Source organism: Coturnix japonica, chromosome Z, assembly GCF_054131305.1.
Source record: "Coturnix japonica strain WE chromosome Z, WE-NBRP24, whole genome shotgun sequence".
NCBI classification, from domain to species: domain Eukaryota; kingdom Metazoa; phylum Chordata; class Aves; order Galliformes; family Phasianidae; genus Coturnix; species Coturnix japonica.
Window position 1 is genome coordinate 26,908,521 of NC_140702.1, and position 21,505 is coordinate 26,930,025.

At 37.8% G+C, this 21,505-nt stretch overlaps 1 protein-coding gene across 7 annotated transcripts in view; it reads right to left on the reverse strand.

Moving 5' to 3' along the window:
- Positions 1 to 21,505, reverse strand: part of MCC (MCC regulator of Wnt signaling pathway) — a 165,568-nt gene that overhangs the window by 44,053 nt on the left and 100,010 nt on the right. For all 7 annotated transcript variants that reach the window (XM_032441473.2, XM_032441471.2, XM_032441472.2 and 4 more), the window contains 4 exons: positions 16,952 to 17,065; positions 9,429 to 9,571; positions 3,826 to 3,962; positions 2,283 to 2,446 (listed from right to left, as the gene is read on the reverse strand). In XM_032441473.2, the coding sequence (XP_032297364.2) occupies positions 2,283 to 2,446; positions 3,826 to 3,962; positions 9,429 to 9,571; positions 16,952 to 17,065 (558 nt within the window). The remainder of the gene's footprint in view (positions 1 to 2,282; positions 2,447 to 3,825; positions 3,963 to 9,428; positions 9,572 to 16,951; positions 17,066 to 21,505) is intronic.

Consider the following 21,505-nt stretch of genomic DNA (forward strand, 5'->3'; position numbering starts at 1 on the left):
GAAGATCAGACTACAAGCCTCTGTGGAAAAAGAAGGGCCTACATTTTTACTATCAGATTCAGTCCACCCTTTTAAATTCCGTTTCAGCTCTTCTCCATAAAACTACAATGCATTTAGACTAATAAATATAAAACTCAACTGACAGTGTATCTGAATTATAACTCTGCTTACATATTTGTTAGTAAGTTTCAATTAACTTCTTAAAGAGCAGAGTGTTGCATTATCTCTATCATACTGTAATCTCTAAGATCAAAGAAGTTACAGTCCTCCCTTATATTACTTTAGACTCACAAGTCTCAAGCAAACTTCATGCAGTGATAGCATTAGCACAGGCCTAACAGTGATACTGAAGGCTCCCCTACAATCCTTAGAGGGACACTCCTGTGCTCCCTCATTTTGATGTGACCAATATCCTTTTGCTGACTAAATTGCTGTCAGAGTTCTCTGGTTTGACAACCAACAAGCTACATCTTCCACATAAGTAAACCATGTATGTTGCACAGGGATATATCCGCCCAAATACCCCAATATCATGCTGCTTATTTTTCTCCAAAGCAGTATAACAGAGCAGTTTTAACAGGCATGCTGCCACAAAACAAATAAATTCAAGTGTAATTTAACAGATTGAATTAACAGACTGATTTCACAGACTGAATTAGATGCAATGCTCTGAGCACAGGGCAGGAAGTCATACGGTAACTCTAGTGTTGTCTCTGACATGGTTATCAATACCCTTCGCCTTGCTTTTCTTACAACATGTGTTCTGTGTTACAGGTATGACAGCAGATAACATCAGCAAGTATCAGGTTTAAAAGATGCAAAAACCAGCGCTCTCTCGCAGAGTATAACTTAAGGGTAAAAGTTATTCCTGCTAGTATTTATGGAGGCCAAATATTCAGACAGGTTTTAAAAACATCAGGTGCAAACACAGAAGAAAATTACACCAAAGACTATGAAACATGAAAACAACCTTTCACTGAGGATGTTCCTAACCTCATCTTGCTGGAAGCATTTCTAAGTTAGAGCTTACAGTTTTTCCATTGACATTTGCCACCAGGCAGGATGGGTTTTTGTGTTCAACCCAATGTAGCTACCACGTTCTAAGTAGTTACTGTTAGGAAATACCTACAACTTTTTCGAACACCAGAGTCTGCTAACCAGTAGGTACTTGTTCCCTGAAATGACTGTTATTTACTTTTCAAAACATCTGAAGCATTAACCAGCCTATTCTAAGGAAATTTTCTTAAACAAAGGATAGATCTGTAACTGTTCAGGAAGCAGGAAAGAAGCAATAATCTGCAGCCATGGATGGAACTGCAGGTGAGGGGCCTCAACGTATAGATACTGCTGAATTAAGCACATCAGTGACACATTTCCCAAGATCACAATCAGAGAATGATGAGGAGATTCCTGCCTTTTGAAAGGTTAATATCCTTTGCATGCTATCACTTGCCTAACACCAACAATTCCAGGCTCTACAGAACTGGCAGCAGGAAAAGTGTTTCCCCCCATGATCCAAAAATGGCTACTTGGTATGTAGAGACCATGTGAAAAGAGAAAAGTCCTAATTTGTAACAGGAAGAAGCTGCCAACAGTTACTCATACTGATAAAAGCATCACTGTATTTAACTAGAATCCACAGTAAATAATGGAATTTAAACAAAAAAGCCTGAGAGTACAGCTTATAGCAGCTATTATCCACTTCCTGCAAAAGTTCTCACCTCTTCTTAATTTAGAGAGTTCTGTGTACTACACTGCAGACCAATCTCTGCCAGTTTTCCAAGATCCACAATCTCTCTCTCTTCATGAGTACGTACTTCTGAGAACACTTAGTCCTAAAACTCCAGAAAATGCTTGGTAACATTGAAAGTATTGATCCTAATCCTCTGAGACACTCAAATAAGCTGCTTTAAGACCATCCCCAATACACAGGAGTCAGACTGTCTCTTCTGCATACCCATTCTCCAAACTTCTACTCAGCATTGATTTCTTTACAGGCAATTACATTCCTCAAACACCATCAGGAGCAGAGGAGACCTTTCCCAGCAGCATGCCAAAGCCCTGCCTAAGCAGTTTAGAGTGGTCACAGACTTCCCTCAAAAGCAAAGTGTTAATACCTTTGTTGTTACATTGATGGTTCTCCACCTTACACAATGTTTGTGAACTAGAATTGACTTCTGTGAGGTACTTTGACTTCTGATGTGAGGTTTCAGTTCTGCAGAAAATTAACACTTGTTGCATGCAATAAATACACCACACTTAGACCCTAATATTACTGTTACCTTAATGGCTAAATCACAGTGTTCACTGGCAGTCGTGAGCTGTTCAATATGTCTGTCCACTTCTGCCACCGATAAACTGCAGCTGCTCTTCTTCCTTCCGCAGACAACATTCTCCAGACCTGTCAGCACTCTCTGCAGTTCTGAATTCAAGTCACTACAGTTATCTACAACAAAACAAAACAGCTACATTGCAATACTGAGAGATTTGGTAAAAGTACAAATTTTAGCCTATGATATATCTGATGCAGAACAGCTAAGATTCTTTTTCTGAAAGATATATCCTTACAATCTGTCATTTTTTCCTCAAGAACTGACTGGCTTAAATACAGTACATACATTAACTGCAATCATGAGCTTCCTCCAGTCTAACAGACAACATTCTACCTTGACAATATCATTCTTAGTTCAAAAATATTCTTTCAGAAAAATAAAATTTAACATTTACAGTTTTAAAATTTGAAATTACAGCTAAAACTACATTTTTAATTTTAAATCTTACACAGTGCCTTTTTTTTTTTTTTTTTTTTTGCCATTCAGGCCTTACTATTCTGATTTTATTATCTTCACAGGTTTTTCTGATTCTTCTGCCTGGTACATTCAATGACATTATGATGCTCACATCTGCTGACAGCTAAGACACAGACCCTGCAGAAGACAGAGGGAAGAACTCACCTGTAAGCTATCTCTCAAATGTGCTGGTTGGCGCTGCTGATTTACCAGATAAGAAACTACTGATTGTATAGTACCCAATTGATGTACCACGTGACAGCACAGCATCAACAGTTCTTATACCTTATTAAAAACAGTGCAGGCACTTTTACTGCTGTGTATTGTTTCTATACTACTGCTCCACAAACTCTGCAAGATATACTGAGGAGCATTCATATTTTAGCTCTTGCTGTTTTTACTGCCAGATAAGAGTAGAGTAGCATATCTAACTGTATTACTCTATCATGACACATTATAGTTTTTATTCAGTCACTGAGGATCACTCTGTTAAGGCAGGAAGCAATGCCTAACACAGTTTACTAGGTTATGATTTTCTTTACCCCTATACATAGGGGTAAAATATATATCAATATGTATTTTTATGCCTACATACACAAGGAATTTGCTTTCAAAGGAATGCTGAAAGGAAAAACAAACAAACAGGAAGTAGATAGTCTATGCATGGAAGGATAATGTGGAAAAAAAGGCAAGAATCCCAAGAGTTAGCATTGTTATTTTGTACACTGCTACACTTCATTTTATTCCAGCACTTGCTTTGATTAACACAGCCTCAATTTACTTCTTCACCAAATGTTCTGACTCGCATTTCAAAGGCTATGATGTCCTCCTACAAAAAAGGATGTCTTTCTGCACTGGGTGTGGGTTAAGAAGGACATAAAATTATCAGAGAGCATCCAAAGGTGGGCTATGAAGTTGGCTAAGAGTCTATAGGGTAAGGCATGCGACAGCTGGCTGAGGTCTTTGGGTTTGTTCAGCCCAGAAGAGGCTGAGGTGATATTCTGTGATTCTGCATCTACTAAGAAGCATCACTCACCCATGTCTGCAGTGACCATGGTGGACTGATTCTCCGGTACTGAAACAGAATTCTGGTCCATGCTGCGTGAATCTTCATTAACCTCATGCTGGCTTTGGCTGAGCTCTGACCGCAGCTCTGAATACTCATCTTCTTCCCTGGGCAAGAGAGCAAAGGCAGAAATAAAAAACTCTGAGGAAATATGCAGCTTTGTGACATTTCTTTCAGACATATAAGTTGAGCCACCAGATACAAAGCAAGGCATACAGATACACATCTGTGTATGTGTATCACATTCTCCTGGGGGGAGTTAGGTTTTTAGTTTCTTTTCTCAAAAGGAAGAGAAGGAGCACAGAACTGCTCAAGTTAAAGGAAAATGAAAACCCTCCACTTGTCTAGGTTTTAAGTTATCTGTCAAGCTAGTTCTACCAAAATTATTTAGGACACAGAAGACTTTAGCTAAATCCATCGACCTTAAAAAAATCTACGGCTTTTGCCTTCTGTCTCTATATGAAGAGTTCAAAGCACTGGGAAAGAAGATAAGTAAATGAATAATAGCTTTGCCTGAGAACATTTGTGAACATTTTCTCTTCTGATCCACTTGCCGACTGGACAAAAAAATATTTCCACAGCAGCTCTTTTGACATTAACTTACATATATTAAATATGTGAAAAACACCAGGCTAGCCAGGTGCAGAGCCCCTCCGACAGGAAAACAGACATTTTTTTACATCTTTAAATCAAATGCAGAGATGCTGCAGTTCAGCAGGATTGGAGTTAAGGAACACACCATGAGAACAAAATTATCTGGATTTGGAACAAGTAAGAAATAGCAAAGAGCTGTCTGGGGATCTGCATATGGGAGAGGCATCTGTACTGTAAGTCTGCTGTGTGTAAGATACTCGGTGATGAGTGTCTCATGCAGAAATATTGCAGGATTTAGCCCGGAGGGTTGTCTTGATTTGCCAGAGAGAAACAGCAGAGATGAAGTCCTGTGAATACATAGAACACTAACAGAAAAAAAGTCTGCTCGCAAAGCAGCAGAGGTTACAATTTATGAATCGAATCTACTCAACCTAAACAGGGTTTCCTAAGGTACCGAAATGTAATTTTTACAGAAATGATAATGCTCATCTACTCCTTACATTTGCTTCAGTGCAAAGAAATCTAGATATTATCATGAGCGTTCCAAAATATGCAAGTCAGCTGGTTAAAACTGAGGTTTAGATCAAATAAAGGTTTTTAAGGTACAACACAATACATTTAAGAAAGCAAGAGAACTATGAAGACTGATACAGAAGTAATGCCTCTGATTTTATTACTCTGGGCCATGACATCAGAGGCAGGTGGTAGCATGTCAGAAAAGGTTGAGCCTTCCTACCAATATTCCATTTCTCCACAGAATTTCTCCACACAGAAAAAAATGGCACCCACTGACATTCATCAATTCTTGCTGAATATCTATGGAGACCAAACAGTGGATGTGAGCACAGTCAGGCAGCGGGTCGTGCCTTTCAGCAGTGGCAGAAGTGATATGAAAGACAAGTCACAATCCAGACAGCTATGCACAGCTGTCACTCCACAAAATGAAGCGTGTCTCCACAGCACATCACTGCATCTTTTCTTCCACAGTGCTGTTAAGGTGCATTCCTGTCACACCTGTGAACACTGCATAATTCCACACTTCAGATGTCAACAGTTTTTAAACAGCCATCTTACTGAATAAATATCTGTAATGCTTTCTAGGACTTTCAAACAGAAATTTCTGCAGGTATTTCAACCCAAAGATTGGCTACTCTCTTTGTTTACTCACAGTTTGTCTAAACTAGTTCACTTGTAAACAAAGAGCAACAAACTACAGATAATAAGGGAGTCACCTCAGTGCAGGTGGGTCTGAGGTACTGTTTGCTGAACACAAAACTATCACACCCATATTGCTATTTGAATTGAATTCACACAGCTTCCACCCAGCATGGAGTAACACTGCTACATGCATCCAGCTGACACCCTGTTTCAATCTGGCATCACTCAGTGAAGGATAAAGGCTCTGTAAGATCATGCACAAATGCCATACATTCTTCCATTCAACAGCCTTACTCTCAGTTTGACCAAAGCCTGATAGCTCAATAGAAAAAAGAATCCTCATGCCACTGGACCTCTTCTTTAGAGTTCTTCTGCTCCAAGTCATCAACTTGAAACCCATCTGCCACAGCAGGTAGTGGGCAAATTCTGTAGTGTCAGACATGAAGAACCAGGAAAGCAAGACACTCTTTTAATTGTGCAGTATCAGTACAAGCAAGTCTCTTTCAGCTTTAATATGAAATAAGTTACAGCTGTGGATCAGCTTTTTGGTTTTTTCTTTGTTGTTGTTTGATTTTGGCAAGGCTGGGCTTCCAAACCAGCTGAGCTGTCCAGAGCAGCAGAAGGTTGATGAGAAAACTTCAAATGAATGTTGGCTTGCTCCTACAACCATGGTGACCTCATTTTTGTTAGGAATGCAGGAAAAATGTAGTGCAAGAGCTGCAGCTAACTTAGTGTGATCACACACATGGAACGTGTTATGCCACAAAATGGCCAGCAAACCTAGAACAATCCTCAAAATTTCTGTAAGAAAAAAGGTAACACAAAAATCCCCACACAAAGTAACAGCTACTAAGATCAGCATATCAAATGCATGTGGGAAGAGGCATAGGCATCATCATGCGAATTAAGCCTCCTTCTAGACCTGCCCTTATTAAGCCACGTCATCAAGAGCTATTATGCTCTAAGTTGTTCAAAACCCCCAGTTATCACAAGGAGAAAAAAAAAAAAAAAGGGATGGAGTGGGGATAGGAAGGAAGAGAGGAAGAGGTAGAGAATATCTAGGAACAGAGACTATCAACCAGCTTACACAGTCTTCCAGGACTCCTCAGGCTGCTGCAATACTTTATTTGAACTTAATATTTTCTGCTTACGTTCTACATTCTTTCTGAGGACACTACTCACATTCAAATGAACAGTTTTGAACAGATTTAAAGATAACAAGTATCAGGAGGATACTTATATGTGGAGGGTGATGAACACCCTCCATGAAACTCCAGTTTCTTCCAAGTATTTCCAGGATATTTCTGTTCATTGAAAAGGATCAGTAAGAATGTCATAACAAAGCAGTACACCCAAGTTTATAATTACAGCCTAAGAACAACACATGAAAAAATCAAACAATCTGTGTTAGCACTAGGGAATCATTTATCTCTGTTCTGCAGCTGAAGTAACATCAAGAAACTGCTTCTAGAAAGCCAAAATGCTGTAGTATCGCAGGCAATGCTTCCTCATGGTATTGCACGCGGGTGTCCTACAGTCATATGAAAAACTCAGATACTCCTGTAATCTGATTTAGCAAGACAGTGTTAACTGCCAAGGCCTGGGAATAGCCATGTTGCTCCAGCTGTGGAGCTCATACTCCTGGCGGCCTAGGGTGGAGTGTAGTGAGTCACATCTGTCCCAGTGGTGACAGCAATTACACAACCCCTGCTCTGTGGGATGGAGCAGCTTCTGAAGGGTGATGCAAAGAAAATCTCACGCTGAATTTACAGAAAGTGGCAGCAAGAAGCATTAGTTTTATTTCTTTCAGTCATTGTTACAAACTAAGAAATCTCTCCAATTCTGCCACTGCATGACTTTTTTTTAGCACAAATATTTATCTTTTATTTCCTACACACTAAGTAACTGGATAGCCAAAGAAAACAGGGTATTCCAGTCATTAATAATAATCATAATAGTAATAATAAACCAACACTGATTTAATAAATATTTTTGTTTTCTACAGTAAAACAGGAGTGAATTGAAACAGGTGGACCCTTTAGCTGCCTAAGCAAAAGGAACTCTCATATGGTAAAACCAAAGCGGTGCAGCACAGCGGTGGTTCAGCATTTGTTGCCATACTATTACTCTAATACCTTCAAAAGTATGCATCCAAAAAGAGTAACAACTGCACTTTTCATGTGAAGCAACCTGCACTTCATATCAAAATCAGCTCTCACGCCTCAAGTTCTTGTGCATACCATAACTGCCTTTTTAATAGGTACATTTAAACACAGAATCTTCCCAGTTTTAATATCTGTACTTACCATCATAGAATCATTAAGGTTGGAAAAGCCCACTAAGATCATCTAGTTCAACTGCAAAATCTGAAGTGACTTGCTTTTTTAAAAATGTTATTTAGTATTTGATTAATTTTTGTTCATTTGATTGGCCTACTGGCCAGAACATGAGCAGTTCTGATGTCCAACAAAATTGTGCTTTATTTCAATACACAACTTGGCTGGATGTGGATGAAAGACTGTGTACAATTTATCTCAATTTTCAGAGTGTTTTTCTGCAACTGAGGCAAAAATATCTACTCAGCTCTCACACTTCAGATTCCATTTTTTAATTGGCCTTTGCAGTGTGTAACATTTCACTAGAGAGGAAGAGAGGGGAGTAGGATGGGCAGTCTAATGCTAAAGAATACTTGAAATGAGATGAAAAAAAATTTTACATGCAGAGGTAGAAAGCACAAATGAATAAGGGAGTCAATGAGATTTTCTTCAGAGATGATGTACTATCAGTTTAGAAAATCTTTCCACGAAAATATCCTACCACGATCATCACCAGTTATAACCAGCATGAGGTTTACAGTATTTATTTTCTTATATAATATTAACACCATGTAATTCCACCACAGCTTTTATAAAGGTATATACGCATGATCACAGAATCACGGAATCTGATGATACTTTTCTCTTACAGTACAACACATCTTGGGTTTTTTTTGCATATACTAATTTTTTTTATGAAAGGTTAAGTAAGCAGTTGTAATGAATAATGCTAACAGAAATGTTTACAGCAAGAACAACAACAAAAAAAAAAGCGCAAATATAAAAACCTATTCAGCCAGTAAGCAGAACTGACAGAAAATTTGCTATACACATCCAGTAACCTACCTACATAGGCATCTACTGTAGCTGGATACTCTGTAGAAAATCCAGACATTCCTGTGGTTTACCTGCATGCCAACAAGCTAAACTTTTAACAAGCTCTTTTCTTTTACTAGCCCAAGTGAGGAAAAGTAAGTGCCCATCTGCAGCAAAGTTTATTTTACAACAGTTATACAACTGGTTTTGGCACAACTTCTTGTACAAGTAGATGCAAAGCATTCTGAAATCCAGTTGATCTATATTTCCCATTAAAAGTGATTCATTCATTCATCTTAGGTATCCACAGAATGCCACAGAAGAAAGTGAAAAGCTGACGTGAAGATTGATTGGCTACATCTTCCCTTCTGAACTATGGCCATCACTTATGGCCATCACAACTATGGCCATCTCTTTGCATGTACACTAAGCTATAAAACAAAAAACTTAGCACAGTGCAGTGCTCTGTAGTACTCACTAAGCTGAGCAGAACATGACTTTGCCATCAAGAATGCAGCACTTTCTGTGCCTTCAGATGATACTCTGGCCTTAACTATGGGTGGCTATTAAGTACCAGCTCTAACAAGCACAGCTACCTAGATTTGAAGCAAACTTTTATTTATAGTGTAATTCACAACATACTTTGCATCAATTTTTGTGTGGCAAAGAATTTTCAAGGATTTTCCATACCTTATTGTTGTTCCCTGTAGTCGATCAATCTTCTTATTTAATTCAGCAATGATACTGTGCAGCTCTGTGATTCGCTCCTCATAGCGTAGCGTTGTTCGCTCCTGCACATCTTCATGCTCTCTCATTAGGTGGGATTGCTCACACTGAATCAGAGAAGCAAAGAATAGAAAGGGCCTTAAGAACACCTCCATAGAGAACAGATACAAGGAGAAGCTGACCCCTTTACAAGATTGTCTCACCCATCAGACCAAAACTACAAGAAAAAAAACACAGAAGCATAATAATGACAAGTACAAAGAGGTACGTAACTAGTGAATTCTTAGAAACTTTACAAGACTATTTTAAGACTATATGACTGAAAGAATGTGTGAGATCTGTGATACATATAAAATCTTCAGGGACTTCTCAGCACTGACTGAATTCAAACAGGTCATAAGGCACAAACCACACTATTATAAAGGAGAGTAACCAGACTTGAAGGTTTTAACTTCTTTTCTAGTGTTTGTTTTTATTAGCCTTTAAGGTAATACTGTACATTTTCCTTTTCAAATACTCTATAATAAAATGTGTATTATTTCAACAATTAAGTGGCTATGCTTCTGTTATTTTATAAGTATCATGAAATCCTACTTTTTCTTTCTGACCAAGCACTACTTTCAGCCTCTCTGGCTCGGTCTTTACACCAGCAGGTACTCTACCGCAATTACAGCCTCTCAACAGCACATGCTGATTGAAGTTTTGTTTTGTAGTGGCTGGGAAGTGCAAAGACTTCTAACTTTTTGCTTTGTACCCCCCATGTGAAACAGCCAAGCTCCCTTGAAACCACAGGAAGTTATATGCTATACTAAGGAACAAAAGAAACCTCACAAACTGATACTATTAAAAAACCCCAAAAAACAAAACACTTTTAATTGAAAAAGTGAAATATAAGATCCCAACAGCAGTTCTAAAGGCTACAGTTCATGGTAATGTATGAGGACCCCAAATCTAATTTTTTCAAATCAAGTACACAATCTATATGGAGTTAATCCCGTTAACTCTTCTTTCATAAATACAAAACTTATACCCATACTAACAGGCATACCAGAATTTTCATGGTTTATTCTAACATTTTTGGGGCCATTCACATCAGAGTTTGAGAATGCTTACATAAAACACTACTTCATAATTACAGTTTATGCCGAGCTTCAATAACATTTTTATTTTACAGATGTTAGTAAAACTTATTTGAACGCTTTCTGACTTTCAGGAACAGGTACCTCGCAAGGCAGTAGCTCAAAAGTTTACAGAACCTTTCCACAGAGTACAACTATGGTAGTTTCTTCCTCAAACTCGAGTCAAAAGCAATTTCAGCTATACCAAGACAAAGAGAGTGCACCTCACTGCTGAAGAGTAGAGCAATTGGTCATATTTTAGAAGACAGGAAACGTTCACCCGGCTTTTAAAACTTCACATTCAACAACCAAGATGCCTAACTATGCATATAATAATGTCTCTTTATTGCAGGATCACTTAGGAACTTGTTTCTATTATTTCTGAACATTACTGTATCTAGCTGAAGTACTAATGCTGCCTTAAAAGCGTGAAAGGAACAGAAAAGAAAAAAAAGTTTAACATAAATATTTAAGTGCATTAAGGAGTCTTTTTTCCATTATAAATCTAAATTTCCTCTGGTACATACTGATATCCAAAGAATTAACAGTTAAGTGTTTTCCAAAACAGTGGACTTTGTGTGCTGTTTTTTTTTCAGTTTTAAACCAAAGGATGCTTCGGACGGAGCATGCAATAATTATTTTCAGACAGTAAATAAAATGCTTATCTCAACAATTTTTATCTTTCTAAGCTCTGCACTGAAAAGCAGAATTTGTTTATCTTGACTGAAGATATACAGACTCTTGCTAATGGACCTCAGCCACATTATCAGACTTGCCTTCTGTTTTTTTCTAGCCATCTCACAGCCACCATTTTTCAGGATAATCATAATTTAGTGATAGACATACACTGTGAACAACTCACAGTCTAGCAATATGATGGCAGCTTGAAGTTTGATTTTTTCTAAAGGGCTCTTGGATTATCTGTGGAAAAGTGATTTAACAATGCAGAAAGAAACCTCTGGGAGAGACAGGACCTGATGTTAAGAAGGAACACTAAGATTTAGAGGACGATTCAGTGTCTAGAAATTCCAGTCAGTCATGACAGGTCTCAACTGAAAAATACACAATAGGAATATAATTTAATATGAATCCCAAAATACAGCAATATAAAATTCTGGTTATACACACTGCTCTTTATTATTGCACATTTACCTCAAAACTTGGAAAATAAGCAAATGCATCTCTTGGTACCCTACTGCTCAACAGGATTTTTCTTTCCTTTGATATTCAGCCTGTTCATCACTGTCTTTATTTTCTGTGTCCTTTGAGTCTCAGAACAATGACCTGCCCCCATTTCCTATCCCTTTAAACTATGATTTATTTGCATGTCAGTCACAAGCTTTTGAAGATAAACGCCTTACGCTCTTCCCCATCCCTCTTTTCCAGCCTTGTACTTAAGTTCTCATCAAAACATTATGGGCTCTAATTCTCTGAAAAAGCAAACACAGGGATAATCCACTGAGTGACTGCAAAAGACAAGTGACTACAGAAGGCAGGAGAAAAGTTTCTTATAGTTTTCTATGTAAGTGACCCTTGGCTGGGTTTTGGTACAGACTTGAAAGGTTATTTCAATTACAGAATAAATGAACAATGCCTGGAAACACCCTTTTCCGACCTCTTGATGCTAGCAACCATTAGAGAAGAAAAACAAAAAACAAAAAAAAAAAGCATGAAGAAGGATGGTAAGGGAAAATACTTCAATCCAAATATATTGTTGCAACATGTGATGCTACTGACTATTAATGTACACAAATTCCAAACCCCAGTGACAAGAAGAGTGCAGATCCTGTGTTAAATTTAAAGTGTTCAGAAAAAAAAAAAAAAGAAGGAAAAAAAAAGTAGTGTGAAGCTAACAGATTTCTCAGCTCCTTGAGGCCTGCAGAGATGCTAACACTGTCTACGGCATTATTCAGGGAAAACACAATTCATCACCTTTATTAGCCACAACATTAAATCTGTTGAACCAGTAATTGAGCAATGCAATTTAAGAGGAATGTCAGATTCTGAAGTGGCAACTGGTTCCTCTAATTTTAATTATGTCCATACTCACGGTGCTAAAGCTGCAATCATGAAAACATATACAGTGAGGATTAATTAATGCAGCATATTCAGTGTTCACTTGATGTGGAAAAAGAATATAAGTGAACAGGACTAATCCACGAGAGATAAGGACATCACAAAACAGAACTAAATTTCATTGCTTATCTGTTGACTCTGCTGTCCTGAGCATCTCTACTTCAAGTAACTTTCTTAAATGAGAAACTGAAGTCTTCTCATGAAGCACAAATGTTCGTATATGCCAAGTAGTGTTGGTTGTAACCTTATATTGAAATTCTGCTGTCCCTCCCTCTATTCTGAAAACTGAAAGGATGGCAATTTATAAATGCGGTAATGGAACATATTGCTCCAATGACAAGGGATCTAGAATGTTGCAGCACAGTATTTGTTACTCCATGCCCACAGCTCTTGGGACATTCCAAAACTACTTAGACTAAGTATGAAGAGTAAAGAGAACAGAACAGAACTATCTTGTGAAAGGTGATGAAAAGATGTAGAATGTGAACTGTCTACTTGATGTATTTACTGAAACTTTTAGCGTGTCACTAATTCCACGGTTCTACTGTACAACTGCGTAACTCTTGTAGGTTAACCACAGTAGGTAGATAAACACCACACAACTTTCTTTCCTTTTACTCCCAGGAGTGGAGAGAAGCACTGGCAAGAAAACTTATGGATCACAATATAAACCGCTTAGTAAGTGAAAGAGAAGTGAAAGAAAAGAGAAAGACAATTAAACCAAACAGCAGTGTGAAGGTAGTCAACCCACTACCTCCCATGTGCAGACTGGTGCTCACCCAGCTTCCAAGCAGAAGGCAGGTCACCTCCGTCTGAATCCCCTCCATCTACACTGCTGTATTATTCAGCATGAAATGTCTCCCTGACCAGTTTGGTGTTCTGTCTTGGCCTTCTGCACATCCCCCATCTATTCACTGATTGGGCAGAGACAGAAAAGTCCTTGTCAAGTACTGCTCAGTATCAGCTCAAACACTGCTGTGCAATCAGCACTTTGCTGGATGCAGATCTAAACACAGCGTCATATGGACTATTGTGAAGATTAATTCAGTTCAAGCCAGACCCCAGAGAAATTCAATGTCATGGAATATTAGAAATGGAAAAAATGTGAATGGATTAGAAAGATGACTAAATAAATCCACGAAGGGCAGGACCACAGCAGACTATTAAATTTGATGAAGTCTCTTGCTCAGAAAGTCTACTCACTCTTGATAGTAGAAAGATGAGTGCAGAGGAAGAACAACAACATGTTATTTGTGCTTTCCCTTCAGACATTTATTATTTATTATTATTATAGCCAGGATAACTAGCCATACAGGGCTAGCAAAAAGCACTACTTTTATTCTCACAACCAAAGAAAGATTCTGGAAGACTATGTCAGATACAACTGACCACTACTTTACAGCAACTTTCATTCACAAGGTCAGTTCAGAGCCAAATTTTACACTCATGAAAACAAAGAGACAAGGAAGTCCGATGTCTTACAGAAATAATACCAGCACGTAGGCAAATGTTCTAATGGACTCTACAGAGGAGAGTTCTGGAAATGAACTCTACCATAATACAACAATCAGCAATCAGTTACATCCTTCTATAAAAATCTTACAAAGAAGAGCTATCCAAATATCTTTCTTAACCATTTGTCACTTTTATTATGTGAATTGTGGCTCCCCAAATCACCTTCCTTCAGCAAATCCCTTGTTCCAAAGTATTCTGTATGCCTCATGAAATGATCAGAAAGGTGTTACCAAAAATGTAGTTCAAGGAATGCTTTTTTTTCCAGAGAGCATACAGCGTGCCAGCAGAAAAAAAAAACAACACCACCATGTGCTGCTTTTATAAGTACAGTCCAGAAATGAGATTTAATGTTGACCCACTAGCATCTGAAAATGGTTATGCAGAACCTCAAACACTTCTTACTTAATGTATGCCTTCTGAAACTCTAATTCATATTAGTGAGGAAGAAATGCATTAGCCAGATGCTGTCGGAGAAAAATGACATATAAAATGTGATATGCATTTGGATGAATCTCTGTAGGGAGGAAAAGTTTAAAAAAAAAAAAAGTTATGTGGAACATCTGCTTGAAAAAGAAAGAAATGCAGTCAGAGAAAGAAGAGAGAAGGTGAAGTCATCAGAATCTGTTTTAGCATTTAAATGTAGTGAACTAATTGAATATATAAGCTGTGTTTCTTTAATGACCTTAAAGAAGAGTGTTTAAATATTTAAAATGACTATTTAAAAAATGACCTTTTTAGACTTTCATTCACAACTCAGTAAGTTTCTACTCACTTGGGGGCTTTCAAAAAAGAAAAAAAGTGCTATAATATTAAGACTAAATAGAAATTGTTAATTAAAAAATACTTTTTTTTTTTTTTTCCCCAAAAGCAATTGAATCAAAGCTTCTCATCAGCCACAACTATTGCATTAAGCCATTACATACATCACACAAACAATCACTCCAGTACAACTAGTGAGCTCTGTCAGTCTCTTCCTCTGAAGTTTCTCTACTCCTGTCAAAATTTCTCCTCAGTCCCACTCCCACACCTTTATAGTTTTCCTTTAGGGTGTGCACACAGGAGTGTTTATTTCAGCATGGAGAAATGTACAGCACAAGCACATTACACTTCAGATATTCTGAAAGAACAGACATTCTGATTTTATGTTATTAGTAGTTCAGGCAATGGTCATCACTGTTTTTCTACTTACAAGTACAAAGCCCAAGATCATGGAAAAAAACACCAATATGAGAAATCCAGCACTGTATGCATGCACAACTGGTAAGCAATTAAAAAGAAAAGAAAAACAACCACATAAAAATCATGTTAATAGAGCACAGTTATCATCAGCAGGGATCCATCATTGCATGAGAGCATGTACAAAGTACTCTTCATTGGCTGAGATACATGTACTATTTAATAAAGACGTAGAAATACCCTGAAGAGTTAAAAATAACAACCATATCAGCGTAGTCACACAGAATGATAAAAGTTTTTTTGGGTATAGTGGACAGTTTAATGATTGCCAAGTGCAGTCTAATATCAAGCAGTACCTCAGAAAGAGGACCCTCCTTCATAGAGAAGTGTAAGTTTGAAAATGATCTCAGAGTTATAGCCGATAAATCATGTGTGCACCTCTGGCTCTCAGATCAAAGGGAATAAAAGGGACAATGTTTTTTACTTCAGTATGCTGCAGTGATGGGCTGGATTAAGAGTATTGTTTACAAGCCTCAAAATAGCTGAAAAAATACAAGAGAATATTTGAAGAACTGAAGTGAAAGCCTTAAAGTTTAGATTATTTAAATATTTCTACTTCTGGCTTGAGTTTAAATAATACACAGCTAGAAGCCTTTTTCAAAATGCCCTGATAACCAAAGACTGTGAACTTGCAGAACTGCAGAATGGCTGTGCTTGATCTCTTGAGGTCAATTCTTTAACCCTATACACTAAGGAAGGCAACCTACTGCAGAACAGGTCCAGATGGCTTTTAAGTAATTCCAAAGATGTAGACTCTGCAACCTCTCTGGATAACACCTAAGAGGTGATACTTTACAAGACAAACTGCTTTGTCTGGCTCTCTGAAAGTGTAAATGAATACATACTTTGCAGTTGTTTTAAATGGTAAAGTACTTATAAAAGGTAATTGCCAGAGTAACAGTACCTGAAAACAGAGGTTTGTTCATAGGAGAAATATTAGATACAATAGTTGTTTCCCTGTTTGCCTCTCTATATTTATCTTGATCTGAAAAAAAAATATTAAGAGCCAAGAAAGCATTAGAACTCAGATTTTATTTTCACTCACTCCTTTGGCTTTCCACTGACTGTGTTCTCCATAACAGAGATATATAAACTAGCTTACTAGAAGCTAGCATGAGAGCGCTAATCATTTCTCACATTAACACAGAAGTGCTGAGGATTGGCAATAGCTTTTCATCAGTGTTAATTTGTTCTGTATGAATCTTACCAAAGACCAGAAGACTCTGTGATCAGCTACCTAATCCACTGAGAACTACAATTTTTCTTTTCTAAAATATTTTAAAGCATTCACTATTAAAAGATGCTGTTTATGTTGGCTTCAAACAAAATCACTCTGATTCTTCCTTAGTACTTTTGAAAGGAATATTATTGGCCAGTATAAATTAAAACCCTTGGCAATTACGTTTTGTACAGTCCTAAAATTCTTTTCACTCATGACACTGTTAAGATGTTTCACCCTTTCCCCACATATCACACACCTCTCTGAAGAACAAGGACAATACAAAACCAGGGACCATCTTCAGAATTTTAACTGTTGCTCACCTGTGCTTTCGCCAGTTTCTTCTCCAGCAGGTCACGTTCTCTTTCTGTTTGTTGTAGACGTTTATTAAGCTCCACTATGTCTCCCTTTAATGATGCCAGGGCTGCTAAATGAAGCTGGAAGACAAAAGACAGAGAAAAAAGTTAATCTAGTCACAAGCCTCAGAGCAGACAAATTTGAAAGAAGATACGGTATTATGCAGTAGTCAAAGCATCTGTGGATTTCTGAATAGTTAACAGAAGCTTTAGAATAATGGAAGTAAAAAAGTAGTTCACATGCTTCTTTTAGCACTGAGCAGTACTCTTCAGACAGCCCACACTCTCCTTCATCAGAAAACACATTGTAAGGACAAGTATAATGAAAAGTAATACAACTGGGAATGTGTGCATGAATCCTAACATTAGCTTAAAAGCAAGCAGCTTGAGCACTGTGTTATAACACCTTACATTAGATGTCAGCTCAGACTTGTGTTATAAAAGGTGTGTCATGTTTTGATGCATTCAGAGATAATAAAGGTTATCAGTGTAGTAAATAACTCCACGCATAAAACTCAATTTTGTTTTGCAACTACTGCCTACTCCATTTTGAACTACTACTTTGTCATTTATTTTTATTTTTTCCTATCTCATGTCAGCAAACTTCAATGCTTCTAACCTATGAAGCTACATCCAGAGAATGTGAACTGTTATTCCCTCTGCAAGATACTATTTTGATCAAAGATACTTATCTATGCTGATACCTGTGCTGTTATGACTGAGACAGGACTCAAGGGAACAACGTGGAGCTGCATCACAGGAGTGTCGAGGGGGCAATATGGAAAGGTTGTTTAGCAGAGGGTGGTAGGCATGGAACAGCTTTCAAGGGCAGTAGGCATGGCCCAAAGTGCTGAAGTTTGGGGAGCATTTTGATAGTGCTCTCAGAGATAGGGTCTGAATTTAGGGTGGTGCTGTGTGGAGCCAGGGGCTGAACTCAATCCCTGTGAGTCTCTTCCAAAGTGGGCTATTCTATGATTCTGTGTCTACTAAGAAGCATCACTCATCTGTGTCTGCAGTGATCATGGTCTGCAGTGACCATGACTCCTTGATTTTGTATTTCTGTATTTAACCAATCACATGTGGAAATATATGTAAGATAAACAACATACTTAAGTTATCTTAGCTACGTAACTTAGAAATCAAGAATAAATCTTATAAAAAATCCAAAACTTAGCACTCTTTCACACTCTTGTTTTCCTCAATATCCCTTTCCTCACTACAGCACAGGTAGCAACTATAATTCAGTGATCCATATTGAAAACTACAGCAGAAAATTCCATGAGGAAACTAGCCAGTATTACTGAAGCCATTCTTTGTAGTAGTACAGAAACAACTCTTAAGTTTTACTGGATATGAAAACTAAAGAGAGCCTTCACACTGGCCCAAGTAATATGGCAAACATTGCTCTGCTGCCAGGACTTGGAGTGAAATACAAACAGTGCTTCTATACTTTCAATCAGTTTCAGTTTTTCACGTAGTCTGACATTTTATGGAGTTGTACAGTTTTTCTTCTTCATTTCCAGACAATCAACTAATAAGTCCTATTCTGATATAAGTTTTGCCTTTACAATAGCAAAAGCCAGAAAAATCACATGTTTTCATGTACTAATACATGAAAGTAGCTGTAATACTACTTACAAAAATAAATAAATAAATAAATATTACTTACTAAAAAAAGAGAAGAGATTCATTTAGACACAACTCCTTCACATGAAGTATTTCCACTGTTACTGAAAAGGCCACATCTGGCATAAGGACATGAAACTTATCTGTACAAAGACTTCAGATGTGAGTTCTGTGGTTTTAATTGCAGAATAAACTGTCACTACAAGCACTGGACATCCTCATTTGTCATCTGTCTAAAATATTTTTAGTACAACAGCTACAAAATGTTTTGCATGCAGTTATTCATTTCAGCATAATACATACACACATGCAATTTTATGCTGTAGTATGTTTAAGTTTCTTAAGGCAGACTCATTTTTCAACTGAAAAAAGAGTAGTTCAAGCCTACTACAGGCAAATGCTATATATCTTCTTTCAAATATGCTGTGCTGAAATATCTTAATAAGCTCAGAAACTCCCTGAATCTTAAAAGTATTCTTGGTCTTTGGAGTACAGCTGTCCTTCCTACCACAGGAAACCATGCACTGCTTTTACACAGAGAAGAAACAAGAACCAGCCCAAGTGTACCAATCATCTGTTCATAACTGACTTGCAATGTTCAGGAAAGACAGTGAATTTAAAAGCCACTATTTTACCATTTTCCCTTAACAGAGGAGAAACATCTTAATGAAGCCCATCAGTTTGTGCATCACATATTGGATCCTTTACCACAGCTTTCAAATCATACGTGAAAAAAATGGTTGCAATTCTCTAAATTGAATAAAATAATGGTATGCAGTCAAGTAAGGATAATTCCCTTTCGTACACCATAATTAAATGATCACCAGCTGTGGTTTTAATTAAATACCAGACTTATAACATTCATACACATGAAGCCGTAATATAAAAATGACACCATCAATTTAAAAATCTCAATGAAAAACTACTTGTTCTCTAAGCACTGGAACTAATGAAGCTGACTTGCTATGGATTTGCCTTTGTTCCCTTCACACACTCGGCTCTTCCTCATGGCCCCTGCCATTCCAAACCAGGTAAGATCCAGCACAAACTCTATCTAGCTTAACAGCAATGTTGCTGCCTGGCCTGGCCTGACAGCCCCTGCCACACAAGGGTATCCAGCAGGCGGGATTTATCTGCCCCTTCAAAACAAAAGAATTGCTTTGCTAATTACAAATTCTTTTGTGTAACAGAAACGTCAGACCCGCCAATGTGAAGTTACTACAGAGAGAGAAAGGCTGCTTCTGACACTCCTCAGTTTCAGCACACCCAGTACACACAGCAGTAAATACCTAAGCAGTGCCTCCAGCTACTACTGCAATAAAAATAAGGTTAGCAAATTGGTGTATCTGCCTTCTGGGCAGCATCAGAACCTGCTCTGCAATTCCTTGGAAAAGTTGCTAGGAAGTTTTGCTGCATCTTTCCTTGAGCCGTGAATGTTCCCACAGCCCATGTTCCCTTCATGTTCCTATAATATGCAACAGGGTGGGCACTGGCACACAGATCTTCTGCAATGCTGAAACACAAACAGGGAAACATCTGAACAAAGATCTACTGAAAACAAAACAACAACATCAAAAAAACCCAACCCAACACCCTGGAGTGGAAACAAAATCCTATTTCAGTGGCACTGAATTATTTCAGAATATGAGACCGGAGAAAGAGAGAAATGAAATAGCCTTGTAGCACACAACCCTTTTTTCCCCTGCGGCAAACAGTGATGGAGAAGGCAGAGCGGTGATCACCTGCACTCATGTTGGATGTTTATAGCTCAGGGTGGGCTGCCTCTTAGTAGCATGGACCACAAAACAAAAACATTGTCATTTGTAGCCATTAAGTTAGATCCCTCATGGAGTACTCTTAGTACAACATACCAATCTAAACTTTCCAACAACAGCGCCCGAAAAGACCCAGCTGAACACCATGGAAAACAGTTCACAGCCAACGCCATGAATAGATTTGATGTTGATCCAATACAGAAAGCAACAGATTCTCACTTAAAAAAACAAACAAACAAAAAAAACCCAGTATGTGATGACAATGAATCTGAAGTGTCCAACAAGACAAGAAGGACATGTGAAAGCAATGATTAAAATGGAATCAAACAGTCAAAAACCTATTTATCTACTACCAGCAAATGAAATATGAATTCTTTCAGTAAAGAAAACAGATGCACACCATCATTCAGCCAGAATCTCATTCAAAACCTCAGACAGGGCAAAGCAAGTGCCCATGTATTGTCTGACAGGCATCATAAAGGTGAGGAAACGAAACCTACCAGAATTTACAATTACAGTCAAGGGCATTAAAAAGTTGGTAACATGAGCTTACAACGATAAGCGTTCAGGCAGAAATACAAAGCCTTTTTTGATTTTGCATTCAGGAGTTCCAGAGCTGTACGCTGGTAACTCTCCATTTAACAGCAGGAGACAACAACGTCAGGGTTTGTCCAGAAAAAGCTTAGACAGGCATGCACTCAGTTGCTGAGATGGATGAGAACACATCACATTAACACATAACAGGTACACTTAAACCTTACACAGTGTAAGGAAAAATTTACACAGAAAAATAGTATCAAAAATTACACTATAGGTTCACACTACTAGGAAACATCTTTAAAAAACAAGATGACAAAACATAACATATACCAAGCTTTAAAGCTTCCATAAGAGAGTAGTTAAAAATTGGAGTCATGGATGTTTGTGGTACATAATGAAAGTGCTGTCAAGTTTACATTTCATCAAATAGCACAGATACAGATCTACATGCAAATAATATGCTTGCTTAAAGTGATTGTGACATGAAAAAAAACATATATATATTCTTCTTGGTTCTAAATATTGGGTTTTTTTTCCTCCTTTTCTTGCTCATGTGTATTCTTGTAGTACAACTGATGGA